This window comes from Mesocricetus auratus, unplaced genomic scaffold (genome assembly GCF_017639785.1).
Source record: "Mesocricetus auratus isolate SY011 unplaced genomic scaffold, BCM_Maur_2.0 Super-Scaffold_100006, whole genome shotgun sequence".
Lineage (NCBI taxonomy): Eukaryota > Metazoa > Chordata > Mammalia > Rodentia > Cricetidae > Mesocricetus > Mesocricetus auratus.
In genome coordinates, this window is record NW_024429190.1 from 9,730,171 (window position 1) to 9,748,206 (window position 18,036).

The 18,036-nt window shown below is 44.0% G+C and overlaps 1 protein-coding gene across 7 annotated transcripts in view; it reads right to left on the reverse strand.

Moving 5' to 3' along the window:
• Ogdh (oxoglutarate dehydrogenase) overlaps positions 1 to 18,036 on the reverse strand; it is a 72,871-nt gene that overhangs the window by 15,615 nt on the left and 39,220 nt on the right. For all 7 annotated transcript variants that reach the window (XM_040746701.1, XM_040746696.1, XM_040746702.1 and 4 more), the window contains 6 exons: positions 11,045 to 11,160; positions 7,395 to 7,549; positions 7,069 to 7,215; positions 6,369 to 6,459; positions 5,838 to 6,017; positions 207 to 335 (listed from right to left, as the gene is read on the reverse strand). In XM_040746701.1, coding sequence (XP_040602635.1) covers positions 207 to 335; positions 5,838 to 6,017; positions 6,369 to 6,459; positions 7,069 to 7,215; positions 7,395 to 7,549; positions 11,045 to 11,160 — 818 coding nt within the window. The remainder of the gene's footprint in view (positions 1 to 206; positions 336 to 5,837; positions 6,018 to 6,368; positions 6,460 to 7,068; positions 7,216 to 7,394; positions 7,550 to 11,044; positions 11,161 to 18,036) is intronic.

Here is an 18,036-nt window from a genome sequence, read left to right on the forward strand (position 1 = left end):
CTGGGAATTGAACCCAGGACATCTGGAAGAACAGCTGTGCTCTTAACCACTGAGTCAGCTCTCTAATCCCACACATCAATCAAATTTTTAACAAAAAACCCCCACCTTTATAATCACAACAGTGATGGTTTTAAATGACAGGGGGACACATAGGAGGTGATGGACAGACACCACATAGGAGGCGATGGACAGACACCAGAGGTTACCTGGTTGTTGACAACCACATGCACGGTGCCATGGGTTGTATAGGACGGCAAGTCACTAAGATGGAAGGTCTCATACACAATGCCCTGGCCAGCAAAGGCAGCATCCCCATGCAGCAAGATAGACATCACCTGCAAAGGAGATTCCAAACGTAACACATCTTGACAGTTAAGTCCAGCAAGCAGATGAAATGAGCTGCAATTTGTTTTCATTATTTGTGTTTGAGTGCACGAAAGGGAGGACAGGGTACACATGCCACAGTTCACATGTGGAGGTCAGAAGACAACCTTGTGGCGTTGATTCTTTTTTTCTATGTTTATATGGGTTCTAGGGATCAAGCAAGCTCCTTTATGCATTGAGCCATCTTGTGAAGCTCATCCTTTTTTTCAAGAGTAATGTTTCATGGTCATTTACAACTCACAAAGTAACAGGAGTACAAAGCCCTTCTAGTCAAACTTGCTACTACATCCACATGCACCACCACCTGATACCTGCCCTAAATACAGAGAAAAGCCACACACCTGATGTGTCATCCCTCTGTGCCCTGAAAGGCATCCTTCTACACCTTACAAATCTCCCCATCCAAGAAAGCAACTCCAGTCCCAGCCACCCCAGGGAATGGGTTTCCTTGGTCATACCAGATAGATTAGCTAGGGTCTGGACATGGTCTGCCAATTTCCCTTCAATCCATCTTCTCAGCAATGAGTACACAGTGATATTTGGTGGAGAGAACGTCATCTTATTCCTTCTCAAGCCTTCATCTCAGCCTCAGCAACATCTTGATCCACCCTAGTTCCTCGAGTGGCTAAGACGATGACCTCTGATTTGTTACTCCTGTATCTATTAATTGGCATCTTTTTCCTTCTCCCCAGTTTAGGATTATATGCTCACAATTCCTATCTTAGTCTATAGATTGCATGTGAGAGTCATGATACCATCAGTTATTCCGATGCTCACATTATTTCAGTGTGCTGTGCCTTTCAGGGTACCTTATTTTCAGGCACCAGAGCACTGCAGCCTCATATTGTGTTGTCTATTACCAGCCTTGATTCCTCCAGTAAAGGATGGGAATTTAGAATTCACAGCTATTTGTTTACCAATACCAGTCTCTACGTCAGAGCTAGTGAATATGTGGGTGTGCAGACACGTGGGTTCTTTCTATTATCTCTGTATACCACCATCTATCAACATCTCCTCCAGCTACCCACAGAGTTCACCTATTAGCTCACTCTCCCCGGTAGGAACTATTCCTTGGTTATATAGCCTATGTCTCTCCTAATCCCTTATATTAGTCAGGGTTCTCAAAAAACAGACAAACAAATAAACCCAGAGCCAATGGGGTACAGGTTAGTATAGGACTGCCTAGCTGATTTTAAGAAGTTGACATGTTTAAGCACTGTGAGGAAGGTTAGGCTACAGATCAAGGGAGGAATTGAAGATGCAGTTTGAGTCTGAAACTATTTAGAGGCAGAATCCCTTCTCCTTTTGGTACCACAGTGTTTAAAAGACAGGGTTTCCTGGGCCACGGCTGGCCTAAAAGTTGCTTCATAGACAAGGATGACCTCTGAACTCTTCATCCTTCCTGAGAGTTGCACTACCATACTCAGCTTTATATATATAGTGCTGCAAACTAAACACAGGGTCTCATGTTAACTGGGTATTACACCGGGAAAAGGTGACCAGCTTTGGAAATCACCCCAGGCACAAGTGGGCTTTCCTTAAGTCTAGAGCAAGTTTTCCCTTTGTACTTGTTTTATGTCAACTGACAGATTAGAGTCATTTGAAAACTCAACTGAGAAAATGCCCCCACCAGAATGGTCTGCTGGCAAGCCTATGGGCATTTTCTTGATTAATGATTGATGTGCGAGCTGGGTGTTGGTGACACACGCCTTTAATCCCAGCACTGGGGAGGTAGAGGCAGGTAGATCACTATGAGTTCAAGGCCAGCCTGGAAAACACAAAATCTTAAAGGCCACACTAGTATCAACTCAGATTAGGTGAGTTTCTCAATGCACAAAATTATGAACTGACCTCAGCCATACACAAACTATGCAGCATACACAAGTATGCAGTTTTTCCTGAGCACTAAGGTTATGCAACCTGCCACTTGACTGAGCTCTAGATATAGTAGAAATCACATCACTTGTAAGGAATGTCAGAAAAGTAGCAAGAACAGGTGAGAGACTAAGCTTTCTCTTCACTAGGCTGAGGTCATGCAAGGGCTTAGAGCAAGGCGAGGAAGCAACTCAGCAATCGGCTGGCAGCTACCTGCGCTGGAGTAAAGGAAAGCACAACAAAGTACATGTGGATGGGACCACCCCAAAAACACAAGGAATGGGGGTGGAGAGATGGCTCAGGGGTTAAGAGCACTGGCTGCTCTTCTAGAGGCTCAGGTTCAATTCCTAGCACCTATATGATAGCTCACAACTGTCTGTAATTCCAGGATTCAACACCTTCACACAGACATACATGTAGGCATAAGGCTAATGCACATAAAAACAAAAAAGTTAAAAAAAGAACAAGCAGAGTAGTAGTGGCACACGCCTTTAATCCCAGCACTTGGGAGGCTGAGGCAGGTGGATCTCTGTGAGTTCGAGGTCAACCTGGTCTACACTGCAAGTTCCAGGACAGCCTCCAAAGCTACAGAGAACCCAACCCCCAAAAGCAAAACAAATCCTATGTGTGAATTTCCAGCCAACCTGGAGTTAGCCAATTCCCTTCACTTAGATCCTAAAGCAGACCAGCAATGTGGAACCTTTTGCTGCTGCCTTTCTCATTATTTTACCACCTCTCAGGACATTTCTAGTACTCTAAACAAAGTCTGCCTGAGTAGAGTTTTGTCCACATTTTCGTTTTTCTTTTTGATTTTTCGAGACAGGGTCTCTGTGTAACAACCTTAGCTGTCTTGGAACTAGCTCTGTAGACCAGGATGGCCTCTGTTTCTGCAGTGCTGGGATTAAAAGCATGTGCCACCACCACCCAGCTTTGTCCACATTTTCAAAAGCAGAAGCACCTAAAACAACTCACAACTTCATTCTCCTACCCAGTACCAAACATCTGGGCCAGCCCCTCATATAAACCTAGTGCTCTAAGTTGACATGGGACTGCCTGCCTCCCAACATAGCTGAAGCCTCACTGTAGATGTCCTACATCTACTTAAAGATTTTCTATGGCTCCACCCAGCCCCTAAACTGGAACCCAGTAAGTATCCTCTACGTGCCTGTGACAGTATCACCAATGAGAAATTGCTTTCACCTCTCAAATCTATCCCAGCCATCTCTGTCACCTTTCCCTAAGCTGCCAAGCTTAATACTGGGATTTATAATTTTTTTTTTAATTTATGTGTAGGTGTTTTGCCTGAATGTATTCTGTGTACCACATTTCCAAGAGCAACAAGTGCTCTTAACTGCTGAGCCATCTCTCCAGCCCTGACTTGTAGTATTTTAAACAGCAATATCAGGTATGGTGGTGCACATATATAATTCAAGCACTCAGGAATGGTTGAGGAAGAATTACTTAGATGAGACCAGCCTGGGCTATAGTGAGACTTTGTCTTTTTTGTTTGTTTGTTTGTTTTGAAAAAGGGTTTCTCTGTGTAACAGTTCTGGTTGGCCTGGAACTAGCTCTGTAGATCAGGCTGACCTCGAACTCACTGAGATCTGCCTACGTCCCAAAATGCTGGGATTACAGGCATGCTCCACCGCTGCCTGGTGAGACTTTGTCTTTAAATAAATAAAAAAATAAGTATTGCAGGCCCTACCAAAACTGTGCCCCTCCTCAGTCCATTCTGAGAGGCTGGCTTGATGCTATGGCCCCAACCCTCTCTCCACTTTTGTCCATGTCCACAAAATGTCCTTTCCATTTACCTCCCCGAATCACATTTGTTTCTTGAATTAAAGACTCTATCTATCTATCTATCTATCTATCTATCTATCTATCTATCTATCTATCTAGTATATGATGTATTCCTGCATGCCAGAAGAGGTCACCAGATCTCACCAGATCTCATTATAGATGGTTGTGAGCCACCATGTGGTTGCTGGGAATTGAACTCAAGATCTCTGGAAGAGCTCTTAACCTCTGAGTCATTTCTCCAGCACCCCACCCCGCTTTGTTTGTTTTGAGACAGGGTTTCTCCCAATCTTTGGCTGTCCTGGAACTCACTATGAAAGCCAGGCTGGCCTGGAACTCAGAGATCTGCCTGCCTCCCGAGTGCTGGGATTAAAGGCGTGCGCCACCAACGCCCGGCTTTTTTTTTTAATATTTATTTATTTCTGTTTCATTTTCATTGGTGTTTTGCCTGTATGTATGTCTTTATGAGAGCATCATATCCCCTGGAACTGGAGTTACAGACAGCTGTGAGTTGCCATGTAGTTGCTGGGAATTGAACCCAGATCCTCAGGAAGAGCAGTCAGTGATCTTAACCACTGAGCCATCTCTCTAGCCCCCCCCCCACTTTTTGTTGTTTTGTATTATGTGCTTGTGCAGGGTGTGCTGAGACCAGAAGGCATTAGATTCCCCAAAGCTAAAGTTACAGGCAATTGTTGAAAGGTTTATGTGAGTGCTGGGAATTCAGTTTAGTCTCTCTGTAAGAGTATCATGTACTTTTTAAATTTTTACTTATTTATATTTTATGTATGAGTGCTCTACATGCATATACACGACAGAAGAGGGTATTACATCCTATTATGGATGGTTGTGAGCCACCATGTGGTTGCTGCACTCAGAACCTCTGGAAGAGCAGTCAGTGCTCTGAGTCCCCAAGACATCTCTCGAGTCCTGATGCGTCTGGTTGTCTCATTTCCCATCTCACTTCCCCACGTCTCACTTCCCCACATCTCACTTCCCCATGTCTCACTTCCCCACGTCTATGGAGGCTTATTCTGAGGTGCTTCACTGTACTCACTGTTGACTACTTCCTGACATTCCCTGCCCTGTTTCTTTGGTTTACATCTTTTTCTTCAAACAGAGTACAGCTCCTTAGGAGCAAGGCTGACAGTGTCTTTCTTATATATATCGTTTAAAGTACACTGCATGATTTACATTGAATACACGATTTTTTCCCTGGTTTCTTAGTTTTTAACACCATTTTGAATAAGAACTGAATTTACTACATAAATATAAAATTTGCTACAACTAAGAATATTATATCCTGAGGTTAAGTAAGGATAAGATTAAAGTCACAAGTCAGATAAGGGTTTTTATATTTGAGTAAGCCAGCCAGCCAAAATTCAGCATTGTCTGTCACATAAAGGAAATGCCATGGCAGCTGGGAGCTGTCTGATCAGTGACACTCTCTCCTGACCCCTGAGTCCCACACCTTTTCCTTGTAGTCCCTTTTTCTGTTCATAACTAAAAACTGCCTCCTTCCTTCTTCATCAATACTGTGAAGACACAAGATGACCCCTTCACAGTTTTGGTGCTTCCAGCGTGGCAGGAGTGTGACTGCACCTGTAAACCACAGTGTGAAATCTGAGGGGAAGACTTTGCTCACAGCCTCTCAGGGCCTCACCTTTTTCCCTTCAGTGTCTCCACAATAAAACTGCTCAGCGTGGCAGGAGTGTGACTGCACCTGTAAACCACAGTGTGAAATCTGAGGGGAAGACTTTGCTCACAGCCTCTCAGGGCCTCACCTTTTTCCCTTCAGTGTCTCCACAATAAAACTGCTCAGCTTTGGTCTTGCCCATCACCACAGGGTCAGCAGCCTCCAGGTGGGAAGGGTTTGCCATCAGAGACAGAGTGATATTTCTGTCTGTCACACGGTTAATCCTGCGGTGATACATGCCCAGGTGGTACTTCATGTCCCCGGAACCCTGATGATAAAAATGGCAAGTGATGTTGGTTGGAGAGATTCGTTCTCAATGGCAGTCCTACAGATGGATTTTTTACTCTTCGAGCCCAAATGCAGGAGGATGGGGAAGCTTTCCCCAACATTATCTCTGCCAGACACAAGTACAGCGTCACCTGGGCAGAAGGAATATTCTTGCCCGCCCCCACAGGAGGAATACAAGGCCGGGTAGAGGAGGTTGGCCAATTCCAATAAAGAAGGCAAATTGTCAATGGTCTGCAGTGGAGCTTCGGTTAAGACATTTTGAGAAACCAGTGTCTCAGTTCTCGAGACTGAGACAACCGTAGTTGTGTAGTATCTCTATACAGAACCTTACCTCATCAGCTGCTTCCAGCTTTGAGTCAAACTGACAGAAAATCTGTTCCAGTTCCTTCCTGATGACATTCGCAAGCACGTTCAGTCGTCCTCTGGGACACAGGGAAGAAGAGTGAGTAATCTCCAGAGCAAAGCTGCCTTGCCCTGCCCTTACCCAGGACACAGCACCTCCTTGGTTTATAGCCCAAGAATAATTATGATCCAAAGCTGATACAGAAATCAAGTCTCTGACCATTAGGCATACTGAGCCATACCCCATGGACAGCAGAAAGCAGAAATGCTACCAGCCCTAGCCCCTGGCCTCTCCCAAATGTCAGAGAGTAGTCATCCTTATAAGTGTGACAGAAGCAATGGCACTGGGTGGATTTGCCTATGAGGCACGCTCTCACGGTGCAGCAAAGGCTAGTCTAGCATTTGCTATGTTAGCCCAAGCTGGAACTGAATTTTGTGATCTTCCTGGCCAGCTTCCCAAGTACTGTGACTATAGGGCTGTACTACCATGCCCACCTGGATTTATTTTGTGAAACTCATTTACAGAATGAAATGTAAGTCTAACCATATTTGGCTTTGGCTTTGCCACTGACTGCAGTCACAGTGGTGCAGGAGTGCAAGAAACTCAGAAGGCAGCACATCGTCATGTACTCAGGCACAGCAGATCTCTAGCAGGGCCCCACTACGGTGCCGCCAAGGCCCATGGGTACCTGTGTGGCATTCCCATGATCACATAGTCTACTCCATTTTCACTTGACTTGTCAATGATTGTCTTGAGGGCAGGGATCAGCACCTCACAGCCTTCCAGACCAAAACGCTTCTCAGAGGACCATTTCCGCTGCAGGAACTCTTCAAACCTGATGGAGAACCAAGTACCTTGAAGAGCAATGTCCACAGGACCAGCCTCAATGTCAGGCACAACGGAGGCCAACTTTATTTTCCTGCCTGCTCACCACCCTGGAGAACAGGATATCCATACTCCACAAATGGGCCATGGATCCCCTGGGAGCTCATGGCCCAAATCACACCTCTTTACCTGGTGGACCGTACGAGCCTGGCCAGCAGGGTCCGCTTCTCCTCATTGGTGAACTGCATGACTCCAGGGGTCTCAAACTTCTGCCGGATCCACTGGCACTGCTCCAAATCATTGATGAACATGAACTCCACACCAATGTGCTGACAGTAGGCCATCTGTCCACACATATACAGGGCATAAAAGTCACTGGTGAACAGGAACTGCATTCTAGTGTGCTAACAATAAGTCATCTACCTGTCCACTACCCTCAACCAGGCCTCATTGTAGACTATACCAACTGCCCTATTATCCAGACCAGGGAGGAGCAAACTGCCTTATCCAGTATATCTAAAATGCTGTGACAGAGAGCAGAGATCAAGTAGGTATCAGTCTTGCAATCTTTCTGCCTTGGCCTCCCTAATGCTGGGATTACCAGCTTATAAATGCCACACTTAGCCTCTGAGCACAGTCATGTAATACTTTCTTAGGATCTGGTTATGGGTACACCGAGAACCTGAGGGGCCAACCAGGCTAATGAATAACCAGTTCATTATCTTCAGAGTAAGTAGCTAAGACCATGCCAGCTTTTGGACTGGATCCCTTTCTAAGAAAGGCAGGCTGGCTGGGCGTTGGTAGCGCACGCCTTTAATCCCAGCACTCGGGAGGCAGAGGCAGGCGGATCTCTGAGTTTGAGGCCAGCCTGGTCTACAGAGCGAGTTCCAGGACAGCCTCCAAAGCCACAGAGAAACCCTGTCTCGAAAAACCAAAAAAAAAAAAAAAAAGAAAGAAAGAAAGAAAGGCAGGCTGTCCTTACAGTATGCTCCCCACACAAGACAAGAAAAGCCAATGAACCCAGTGGCTACTTAAACACTTAAGACTTTTAACTTCAACTTTCTAATAACTGATTCCCCTGCAAGCTTAAGGTTTGAAGAACAAGACAGCACAGGAAAAAGGATAGGACCTTTTTTCTTTTTTAACAGGTTTTAAGTGTTGAACCAAGTCTGGGAAAGGAGGTGGTTATCAGCCCTGCAAAGGTGGAGACCAGCTGGTTCTCAGGGGAAGAAAATGAAGGGAGGAAGCACAGCCTAACTGGAGGGTGGCTTGTAAATTCACCTCAGGGATGCCCAACGCCAGTGTTCTTACACAGACTCCCGGTCCTCACTGAGCCTTTACCACCTATTCCATTGTCCTAGAAGCCCGGAATGTGATGTGGTGAAGTAAGCGGGGAGCAGCACTGGGCGAGCAGAGGCAACAGGGCATCTGATGCTGCCAACTCTAGAAACCCACAAGCGCAGCTGTCCTCAAATAGCGGGAGGCCCCGTGACTCCCTTCTGTGCCTCCAGATGGCACAGGCTTGTTGGATTTGTGGTCAGGTGCCTATCTTTGTACAGTGGAGAGCCTTTGACTGAGCCTACAAAAGTAAGGATGCCTGCAATATACTACAGCCTTTCCAGCCAAAAGAAAAACCATATTTCTGGGAAGACCTCTGAAATTGAAGTGGTTTTGAATGATTTACACCATGGTTTTTTTCTTTTCTTGACACAGGGTCTCTCTATGTAGCTTTGGCACCTGTTGTGTAGAATAAATAGGCTGGCCTCAAACTAAGATCTTCCTGCCTCTGCCTCCTGAGTGCTGGGATTTATCATATAAAATGATAACTCTTAGAACCTCCAAATTGAATTAAGCTATCCCTAACTTTACAGCTTTCACCAGTCCGTTGTCATGTCTCATTTTTGCAGACCTGTGAGGAATCGGCAACCATCAGAGCAGGGTATGTGTCTGTATAATTCAGCCCCAGAGAAGCTATTCGCACCACACATCACAGTTGCCTTCCCAGTACAACCCACAACTGGCTCCTTATCTACTACTTCTCCTGGGTGACCTGCTGACGGCGTGGTGCTAGGGAAAAGAGACTTCCCTTGGTCACTACTGCATTGAGTCCTGTGCATGAGTCCGCTGTCCAGGCTCCTCCTTTATGCCTTTAAAGACCAACAGGCAGAATTTCCATTACTTAACAACTGAAAGCACAGAGGAAACTACTGAGTTAAAGACTCTAGAAATCAAATTTCTCCCTAATTTGTCAGCATTACTTTAGCAATTAATTCAGAGATGCAGTTGGAGAACTGGGCAGTAGATAATGCCTTTGTTTTTGTTTCTTCCCCCTTTGTCCTTGATCCAGTTCTCAGGAAAACTGAATTTGTTTTGGGGAGTTGTGTGAGTTTCAGGATCTCTTAGCTTCCTGCTCTAAGGAAACTAGTTTAAGGGAGTCGAGAAGTGGCATCTCTTAATTTTTTTCAAGATCTACTAGATGATCACTGTGTCATGTGACCCACGGCTAGAGAAACGTGAGGCAGCCCTTGAGTGTGCTGTGGGCTGTCCACCCCTTCACACACCAGGCTCAGACTACCTAGGACTCAGGATTTTATGGGAAATAACCAGATGAGACACTAGCCACTCTCACATTCCCACAGAGATGGGAAGGAAGGAACTGAAGGACCTGGAAAACATGGGAACAGATCATATGGCTTGGATGGGGTGGTTTGCATACTCAAGGAAGAGTCCTAGAATGGTTTTTATCTGATTGTTGTCCTGAAAGCACCAGATTAGTAAGAGGTAAAGGTTGGGATACACAAAAAAGTCAAGTCACTTGGGACATGGCCTCTTGGAGGAGGACTGGCTTACATGGTATGTTTGGTTAAGATGATAGAACTTCCATGTCATCAAGAGCCAGCAGAAATACATGAGACCACCACAAAACAAAAACAAAATCCACAAAACAAAAACAAACAGTAACAACAACAACAATAACAACAAAAAACCCCAAGAGTTAAGACAGGCAGTGATGACACACACCTTTGATCCCAGCACTTGGCAGGCAGAGGCAGGTATACCTCTGTGAGTGTGAGGCTAGCCTGGTCTACAGTGAGTTCCAGGACAGCCAGAAAAAAGAAGAAGAAAGAAGGAAGAAGGAGGAGGAGGAAGAGGAGGAGGAGGAGGAGGAGGAAAAAGAGAAGGAGGAGGAGAAGGAGGAGGAGGAAGAGGAGGAGGAGGAGGAGGAGAAGAGGAAGAAAAGACAGACAGACAGAAACCAAACCACAAAAATACGTGAATACATGAGACCCCAGAAAGTCTAAGCCATAACTGTTGTCCTCCCAACTTAGACTATGCACATAAGCCCTCACTACCATGCATGCTCCTGCTTGCTGGGATTAAAGGTGTGCACCACCACCAGCTGGTTCAAGTGTTCAATAGTTCATAGGTGGCTCCCATGTGAAAAGGGCAGGATCAGACAACACAATCAGTGTTGACGGTGATGCATGAGTGGGACCCAAAGTTAATTCACAACGGACTAACCCTGAGCATCAACTCCTTTTTCTGGAGGTGGTGGGGGTTTCTGTGCAAGAGCCCTGGCTGTCCTGGAACAAGAGATCTGTCTGTCTCTACCTCCTGAGTGCTGGGTTAAAGGCGCATGCCACCACTGCCCGGCTTTTTTTTTTCTTTCTTGAAACCAAATTTTTTCCCTCTTTATGACTAATCAAAAAATAGATTTCTTGTTATACACCAAAAACAAACAAAAAAGACTATCTTTCTATTTTTTAAAAACACAGGACCAAACCCAAACAAACAGCTTGGTCTCAAGGCTGTTAGATTTTTCTGAAAAGTGTTCTTACCTCCAGCCGACGGATAATCTCCCGAAGAGGCAGTGCAGACTCCTGTCCCCCGATGAAGGTGGTGGTGGGCAAGTGGAAGACCTTGTCAAGGTCAGACTCGTCTAGGCCATAGAATCCTACAGACGGTGAGGGGCAAGGCAGAGCCATGCAGGGCCACAGTTTACAAGAAGGGAAAGGAGGGATGCCCCAAAGAGCAAAAACAGAAAAATTATCACACACCCATGATATATGTGCATATGAAAACAAGCAATATTTACCATCAAAACCAGAATTTTAACAATAATTAAGCACTAAGATTATTACTATATAAACCATAATAAAGCCATTATGCACATATTAGTCCAGTGTTTGGCAATCATTTACAATTTAGAGCTAAATATATTTGAAAGTCCCAAGATAAAAGCCAATTTTTGGAGGTGGAAAGAGCCATAAGAAATCAAAAAGTAAATAAAAAGTTAAGAAAATTAAAGTAGAAAATGAGGAACTGATAGAGAACAGCAGACCATATATGAGTCATTAACAGGAATATGAGTATATATTACAAAGTGAGTAACAAGAGAGCTGGGGTCTACAAAGTGAAGGAGAAATAGTCACTAGGAACCAACAGCTTGTGGGAGAAGTATCCTTCAGGGTGCACCTAGAGTAGCAGAGAAAAGGTAAGCAGCTCCTAGCCTTGGATTAGGGGCAAGCCTCTTTCCATGGAACACCCAAAAGGCCAGTCTAGGTGTATTCTGAAGTGGTAGCCAATTACAGGTCTAACCCTCACTTTCCCTATCCGCTCTTCCTGAAGCACTCACTATAGGGAAGATGCCTCTTTATCTGAAAGCATGTTTCCAGCTGGTAAGAACAGGAGGCTCTTTAGCATCACGCTTACTTCAATTTGAAATGATTAAAGGCGCCAACTACTAAATGACATCATGGGTTTGTTTTCCAGTTTGGCACTCTGATATAATTACCAATTCAAGAAGGATAAAGAGCGCAGTGTAAAAGTCACCAGTACTTGAATTCCTGATGACAGCATTTTCTCAGGCTCCAGAAATGAAAATCGAACCAGTAGATAATCAGCTGACTGGCTGCGATAAAAGATACTCATTGTTTTCTGCCTGAATTAAGTGTAAGTAAGGGCTGCTATGTGCCACACGAATCAGGGAACCACACTAATGCAAGGAACTTGCAAACACAAGCATGGGCACAAATCTCCAGAGTGGCTTTTTTGTTCGTTTCCTGACAGAGTCCCTACTTAGCTCCAAATTGGCCTGGAACTTGCTATGTAGATCAGGATGGCCTTGAACAAAGGTAATCTTTCTGCCTGTCTTCTGAGTAATGGAATTACAAGTGTGCACTAGCCTGCCTGGGTCTCAGGGGGATTTGTAAAAACACCTTTTCAGTCTTTAACATCAGCGCAGACCTAGGTGGCTCAGGAATCTCCTCATGATTCTCATCCAAGCGAGGCTGGGAAATTAGATCCTTTCCCTCTTTTTTGAGACAGGGTCTCTCTAGCTGTCTTTGAACTCAAGAAATCCACCTACTTCTGCCTCCTAGGTGCTAGGGTTAAAGACATACACCACAATACCTGGCTGGGGAATTACATCCTTAAGTCTTTTTTTTTTTTTTTTTTTTTTTTTTTTTTTTGTTTTGTTTTTCGAGACAGGGTTTCTCTGTGGCTTTGGAGGCTGTCCTGGAACTCGCTTGGTAGTCCAGGCTAGTCTCAAACTCACAGAGATCCGCCTGCCTCTGCCTCCCGAGTGCTGGGATTAAAGGCGTGCGCCACCAACGCCCGGCTTCATCCTTAAGTCTTAAACAACAAAACCTAAAATAAAACAAAACCAAAAAACTCTCAAAACCTAGGCGAAGATGATGGTAAAAGTAAAAGTGGTTTGAGCCTATTTACTTGTTTTTTCCTATTATTTTATCACAAAGGAACAGCAGTTATGGGCTTATAGGAACACACAGCTCTTGCCTTTTATAACCCAACTTGTAAACAACAGTTCCACAGTGCTTACTGAAGAGAACAAGAAATATTTTCTATAGTTGTGTTTTTAAAGACAAGCTCATGTTGATCCAGTAGCAATTCTCCAGTACCAGCCTCCTAATGTTCTGATTATAGGTATGCACCACTGTGCTTGGTTTAATAAAATTACTTTTGAGAAAACTTTTCCAGGCTTACAAAATTCAGTCCAAGTCACGCACGGTTATTGTAATGCCATCACTTTGGAGGTGAAGGCAGAAGGATCAGGAATTCAAGATCAGTCTTAGTTATAGGAAGACTGTATCTCAAAACAAAATAGCAACCACTACCAAACAAAAACAAAACAAAATACCAGAAATCTCAGGTTAAGGGGAAGATCAGAGGACCACAGTGTCAAAATAGTACACAGTTTAGTTTAGAAAACAAACATTCAGACTGTGATGTGAACCAGTCAAGCATACACCTGCAGATGACGACTGCACCGCTACATTATCAACATGAAGAAATGGTAAAGGATGTATTCACTGTGTGTTGATGGTCCTTCAGGGGTAACAGTTGTAATTCATAGTTCTTGGGCTGCACTCAGTCTCAGAAATGCTGGGCCCAATTCTAGATCTTCAGTCATTTGAGAAATGAAACCCACAGACACAAGCTTTAGGCAGGTGGAAAAATCACTCTTTTCTGTTTCTTTACTAATTCCAACCAAAACTGCTAAATTAATTATGCAGAAAGAAGGGTAAGATACCCCTGCTGAAAGGTCAAAAGAAGGCAGACAAAGCCAGTGGACAAGGCCATGGAAGCCCTTGGGTTCTCTTCTGCTCCCACATCCCAGACAGAGAGGAAGAAGCAGCAGCAGAGAAACGTCAACAAGTACAAACAGCAAAGCCCCACAAACACTGCTCTGTGTGAAGATCAGACCATAGACCTTGAGACAACTCCTGCTGCACCTGCCCAGTGTCTCTCACTAACTTGTTACAAGCCTCAGTACCCAAAAGGAGTTTTGCAGGGAAAACTAGAGCGAGTCTAAAACTGCCTCCTTTCTGAGAGATAAATGAGAAGGTAATGCCACTGACAGAAACAGTGTCCAGAGGAGGTCTGTTATGTCTTTGTTTCTATTTAAAAAATTTCAAAACACACAACAGAGCTGGTGATAAGGCTCAGCGGTTAGAGTAGTCTGCCAGTAAGCCAGATGAACTGAACTGATTCCCAGGTCCCATGTAGGAGAGAGCTGAATCCCTCAAGTTGTCTTCAGATCACTACAGCACCCACACACACACTACACAGGCCTTGGAGACTGGCATGGCAGCACATTCCAACACTAGAGAGTAAGTAGGAGGATCAGGGGGGTAAGGTCAGCCTCAGGCACACAATGGATTTGAGGTCAGCATGGGCTACACAAAAACCAAAAAACACACAAATAATAAACACCATCATTATCACCCTGCTATTTAAAAATAGAAATAGAACTTTTTAAAAGCAGGCATTAAAATCCCTAGCACAATAGGAAATCAAAGCAAAGAAATGAAATAAGAGTATCTGCCAGGGGGCTGGAGAGATGGTTCAGAGGTTAAGAGCATTGACTGGTTTTCCAGAGGACCTGAGTTCAATTCTCAGCAACCACATGGTGGCTCACAACCATCTGTAATGAGATCTGGTGCCCTCTTCCGACTTTCGGGCATACAGACAGATGTTGTATACTAAATTAATAAATCTAAAAAAGCTTTAAAAAAGAAAAAAAAGGAACATCTGCCAGATGTGGTGGCACACGCCTTTAATTCTACATTGAGAGGCAAACAGGAGGATCTTTGTGAGTTCCATGTAAGCCTGGTCTACGTGCTGAGAAGACCTCAAAAGAAGCAGGAATATTTCAGGATGAATGAGAAACAATAATCAGGACCACACGGTTTGCCTTAATGGCAGGAGAAAGTGAAATGCCTGAGGGGGTTTGATAGTACATAGACGCATCCAGGGCTTAGATCCATTAGGAACCCATTACTGTGGCTTTGGGAGAGAAAATTGATTAGTGTTGGGGTGATAAAGGGGAAACTGTCCAGTGAAAGTGAGAATATTAACTGTTTTTATGTTGAGTTTTAGCTAGTTGACATAATTTACTCTCTGTGGGATGTCTGTCCTAGACTGATAAAAGAGAAGTTGGGAAAAGTTAGATGTGTATTTAAAACAGACTAGAAGCTAAGAATGCTACCCTATTCCAGCCTATTATCCCACCCTAGAGAAGTTGAGGCTGTAGCACCTCAAATTCCAGACCAGTGTAGCTGTATAGTATAACCTTGAAAAGGGAAATAAAAATAAATAACAAAACAGTAGTCAATAGCTATCACATATACACATGTTACAATTAAATGAAGCCATCACAAAACCATTTCAAGAGCCGGGCGGTGGTGGCGCACGCCTTTAATCCCAGCACTCGGGAGGCAGAGGCAGGCGGATCTCTGTGAGTTGGAGACCAGCCTGGTCTACAGAGCCACAGAGAAACCCTGTCTCGAAAAAACAAAAAACAAAAAACAAAAACACAAACAAACAAAAAAAAACCAAAAAACAAAACCATTTCAATGAATAGTTACAAATATTATAATGACAAAAAAGTTGAGTTACAAATTGAAATACCCTGCCGTCAAAACCTATGATCTGAGTTCAGTTCCCAGAAAACACCTAAAAGGAGAGAGCTGACTCCTACAAACTGTTCTCTGACCTCCACACATGTACACACACACACACAAATAAGTTAGTAAATCTATTTCTTAAAAAGAAAAACACCCCACAGATTCACTAGACAGGCTCAGAGGCACAATGGAAAGTAGAGAGAAATCTGGTGGATCTGAAGACGGAAGAACAGCTTACCCACTGGATGAAAGGGAACATGAAAAAGCACGGAATCCATGTGATACTGTAATTAAAGACTTCACACTCACATGGGTGCAAATTCCTGAAAGACGGTGACTGAAAACTTCCTAAATACAACGGGAGACTTAAACTCCCAGACTCAAGAAGCTGACTAAATTCAAAGAATAAGACAGAGATGCCAAAGGAGGTAAGTTTTCTATTCGAATTGAACTGGTAAATAATGAGGGTAAGCAAAATGATAGATTATGTTTACATAATGTAATACCCTGAGCAACTAAAAGTGCTGCATAAGCAGATACATGCTAAAGATGGGATTGTAAACCAAGAGCATAAACACCCACGGGCTAGGAAGATGGCTCCGTGGGTGAAGGTGCTTGCCACACAGGCCAACACCTGGGTGTGACTCTTGGAACTGACTCAAAGGTGGAAGGAGAGAACTAACTATACAAGTTGTCTTCTGGCCTCCACATCTGCACTATGGCTTAAGTATCTCCCTACAATACGTTTGTCTTAAGGTCCACAGATGAAGAAGAAAGAAAAGACATTTTAAATACTGTTCTAGCAAGAACGAAGATATTCTACAGAGACAACTGTAAGCCTCCCTACGGCTTATACTAAATAAAATGGAATTTCCCAGGAATCTTCCTGGGAAAAGGCTAAGGATGATTGATGCCTGGTGTCAGGCAGAGGGGGAACCCATTTCCTGGAAAGAAGAGTCCACACAGTCTGACAGGCTGACAAACTGAGATGATACTAAGTGGAGACCACACCTTGGCCGGGATGGATGAATCATCTATACCCTTGCCCTCTTACTTAAACCTAAATTTCAAGTCAGGATCCTGAAGATGGGCTTGGGAGGGTCACTGGACCTCTTTATTCCTCTTCCCACTGTGACCACATGGAATAAATCTTTTTCTGTTTCTCACCATTACTTTGTTTAATTGGTCCTTTGAGGATGAGTAGCTGAGCCTAATTTTTTAGGGCTGCCAGAGTCCTGGCTCTAACCCTAACAACTCCAATAACAGAAAAAAAAAACAGGAAACAATAAAATGGCACACTTACACTCTTAATACATCAACAACTATATTAAGTATAAATACATTAAATAAAAAGAATTGGTAGAGTGATGGGTGTTGGAGAAGTCCTGTGAAGATGTCAATAAAGCACTGTTGGCCAATAGGGAAGCAAGATAGATGGGACTAGGAGTCCAGGAGGACTCCGGGTAGGAGAAACACGGAAAGTCAAGATGTAACTGCCACAGGGATAAGCAGCCCGGAAAGTTCTCCGGTAAGAGAAATACTTAGATTAACAATTATGGGATAAATACTTAAGTCAGAGCTAACCAGTAAGAAACAAGCAAGGCCAACAGCTTCATAATTAATATAGCCTCGCCGGGCGTTGGTGGCGCACGCCTTTAATCCCAGCACAAGGGAGGCAGAGGCTGGCAGATCTCTGTGAGTTCGAGACCAGCCTGGACTACCAAGCGAGTTCCAGGACAGCCTCCAAAGCCACAGAGAAACCCTGTCTTGAAAAACCAAATAAATAAATAAATAAATAAGTAAATAAATAAATAAATAAATAAAATAAAATTAATATAGCCTCCTGTGTGTTTATTTGGGACTGATGCAGCTCTGGAACCAGGCTGGTGGGAAGACTTCTCTTTACAGATGGGAGATGTCATTCTGAAATCTGTCTCTTATTGGTTGTTGAATAAAGCACTGTTGGCCAATAGGAAAGCAAGATAGGTGGGACTAGGAGTCGAGGAGGATTCTGGGAAAGAGAAACACAGGGAGTCATGATGTAGCCTCCAGAGGAGTAAGATGTCCAGACCCTTTTCTCCGGTAAGAGAAATACTTAGATTAACAATTATGGGCTAGCCAGTAAGAAACAAGCAAATGGCCAACAGCTGCATAATTAATAAAGCCTCCTGTGTGTTATGTGGGGACTGCAACTGTGGCAGAGCCCAGGCGGCTGTTGGGGGAGGGGGGGCCAAATCAACTGACGATACGTTACAGACAGAGTATATTTAAAAAAAAAACTAATGCCACAGAAAAACTAGGACCCAAGCACATGGTTTTGTTGGTTTCTTTCTTTCTTTTTTTTGAGACAGAGTTTCTCTGTGTTATGTCTTGGAACTGCATTGTAGACCAGGTTGGCCTCT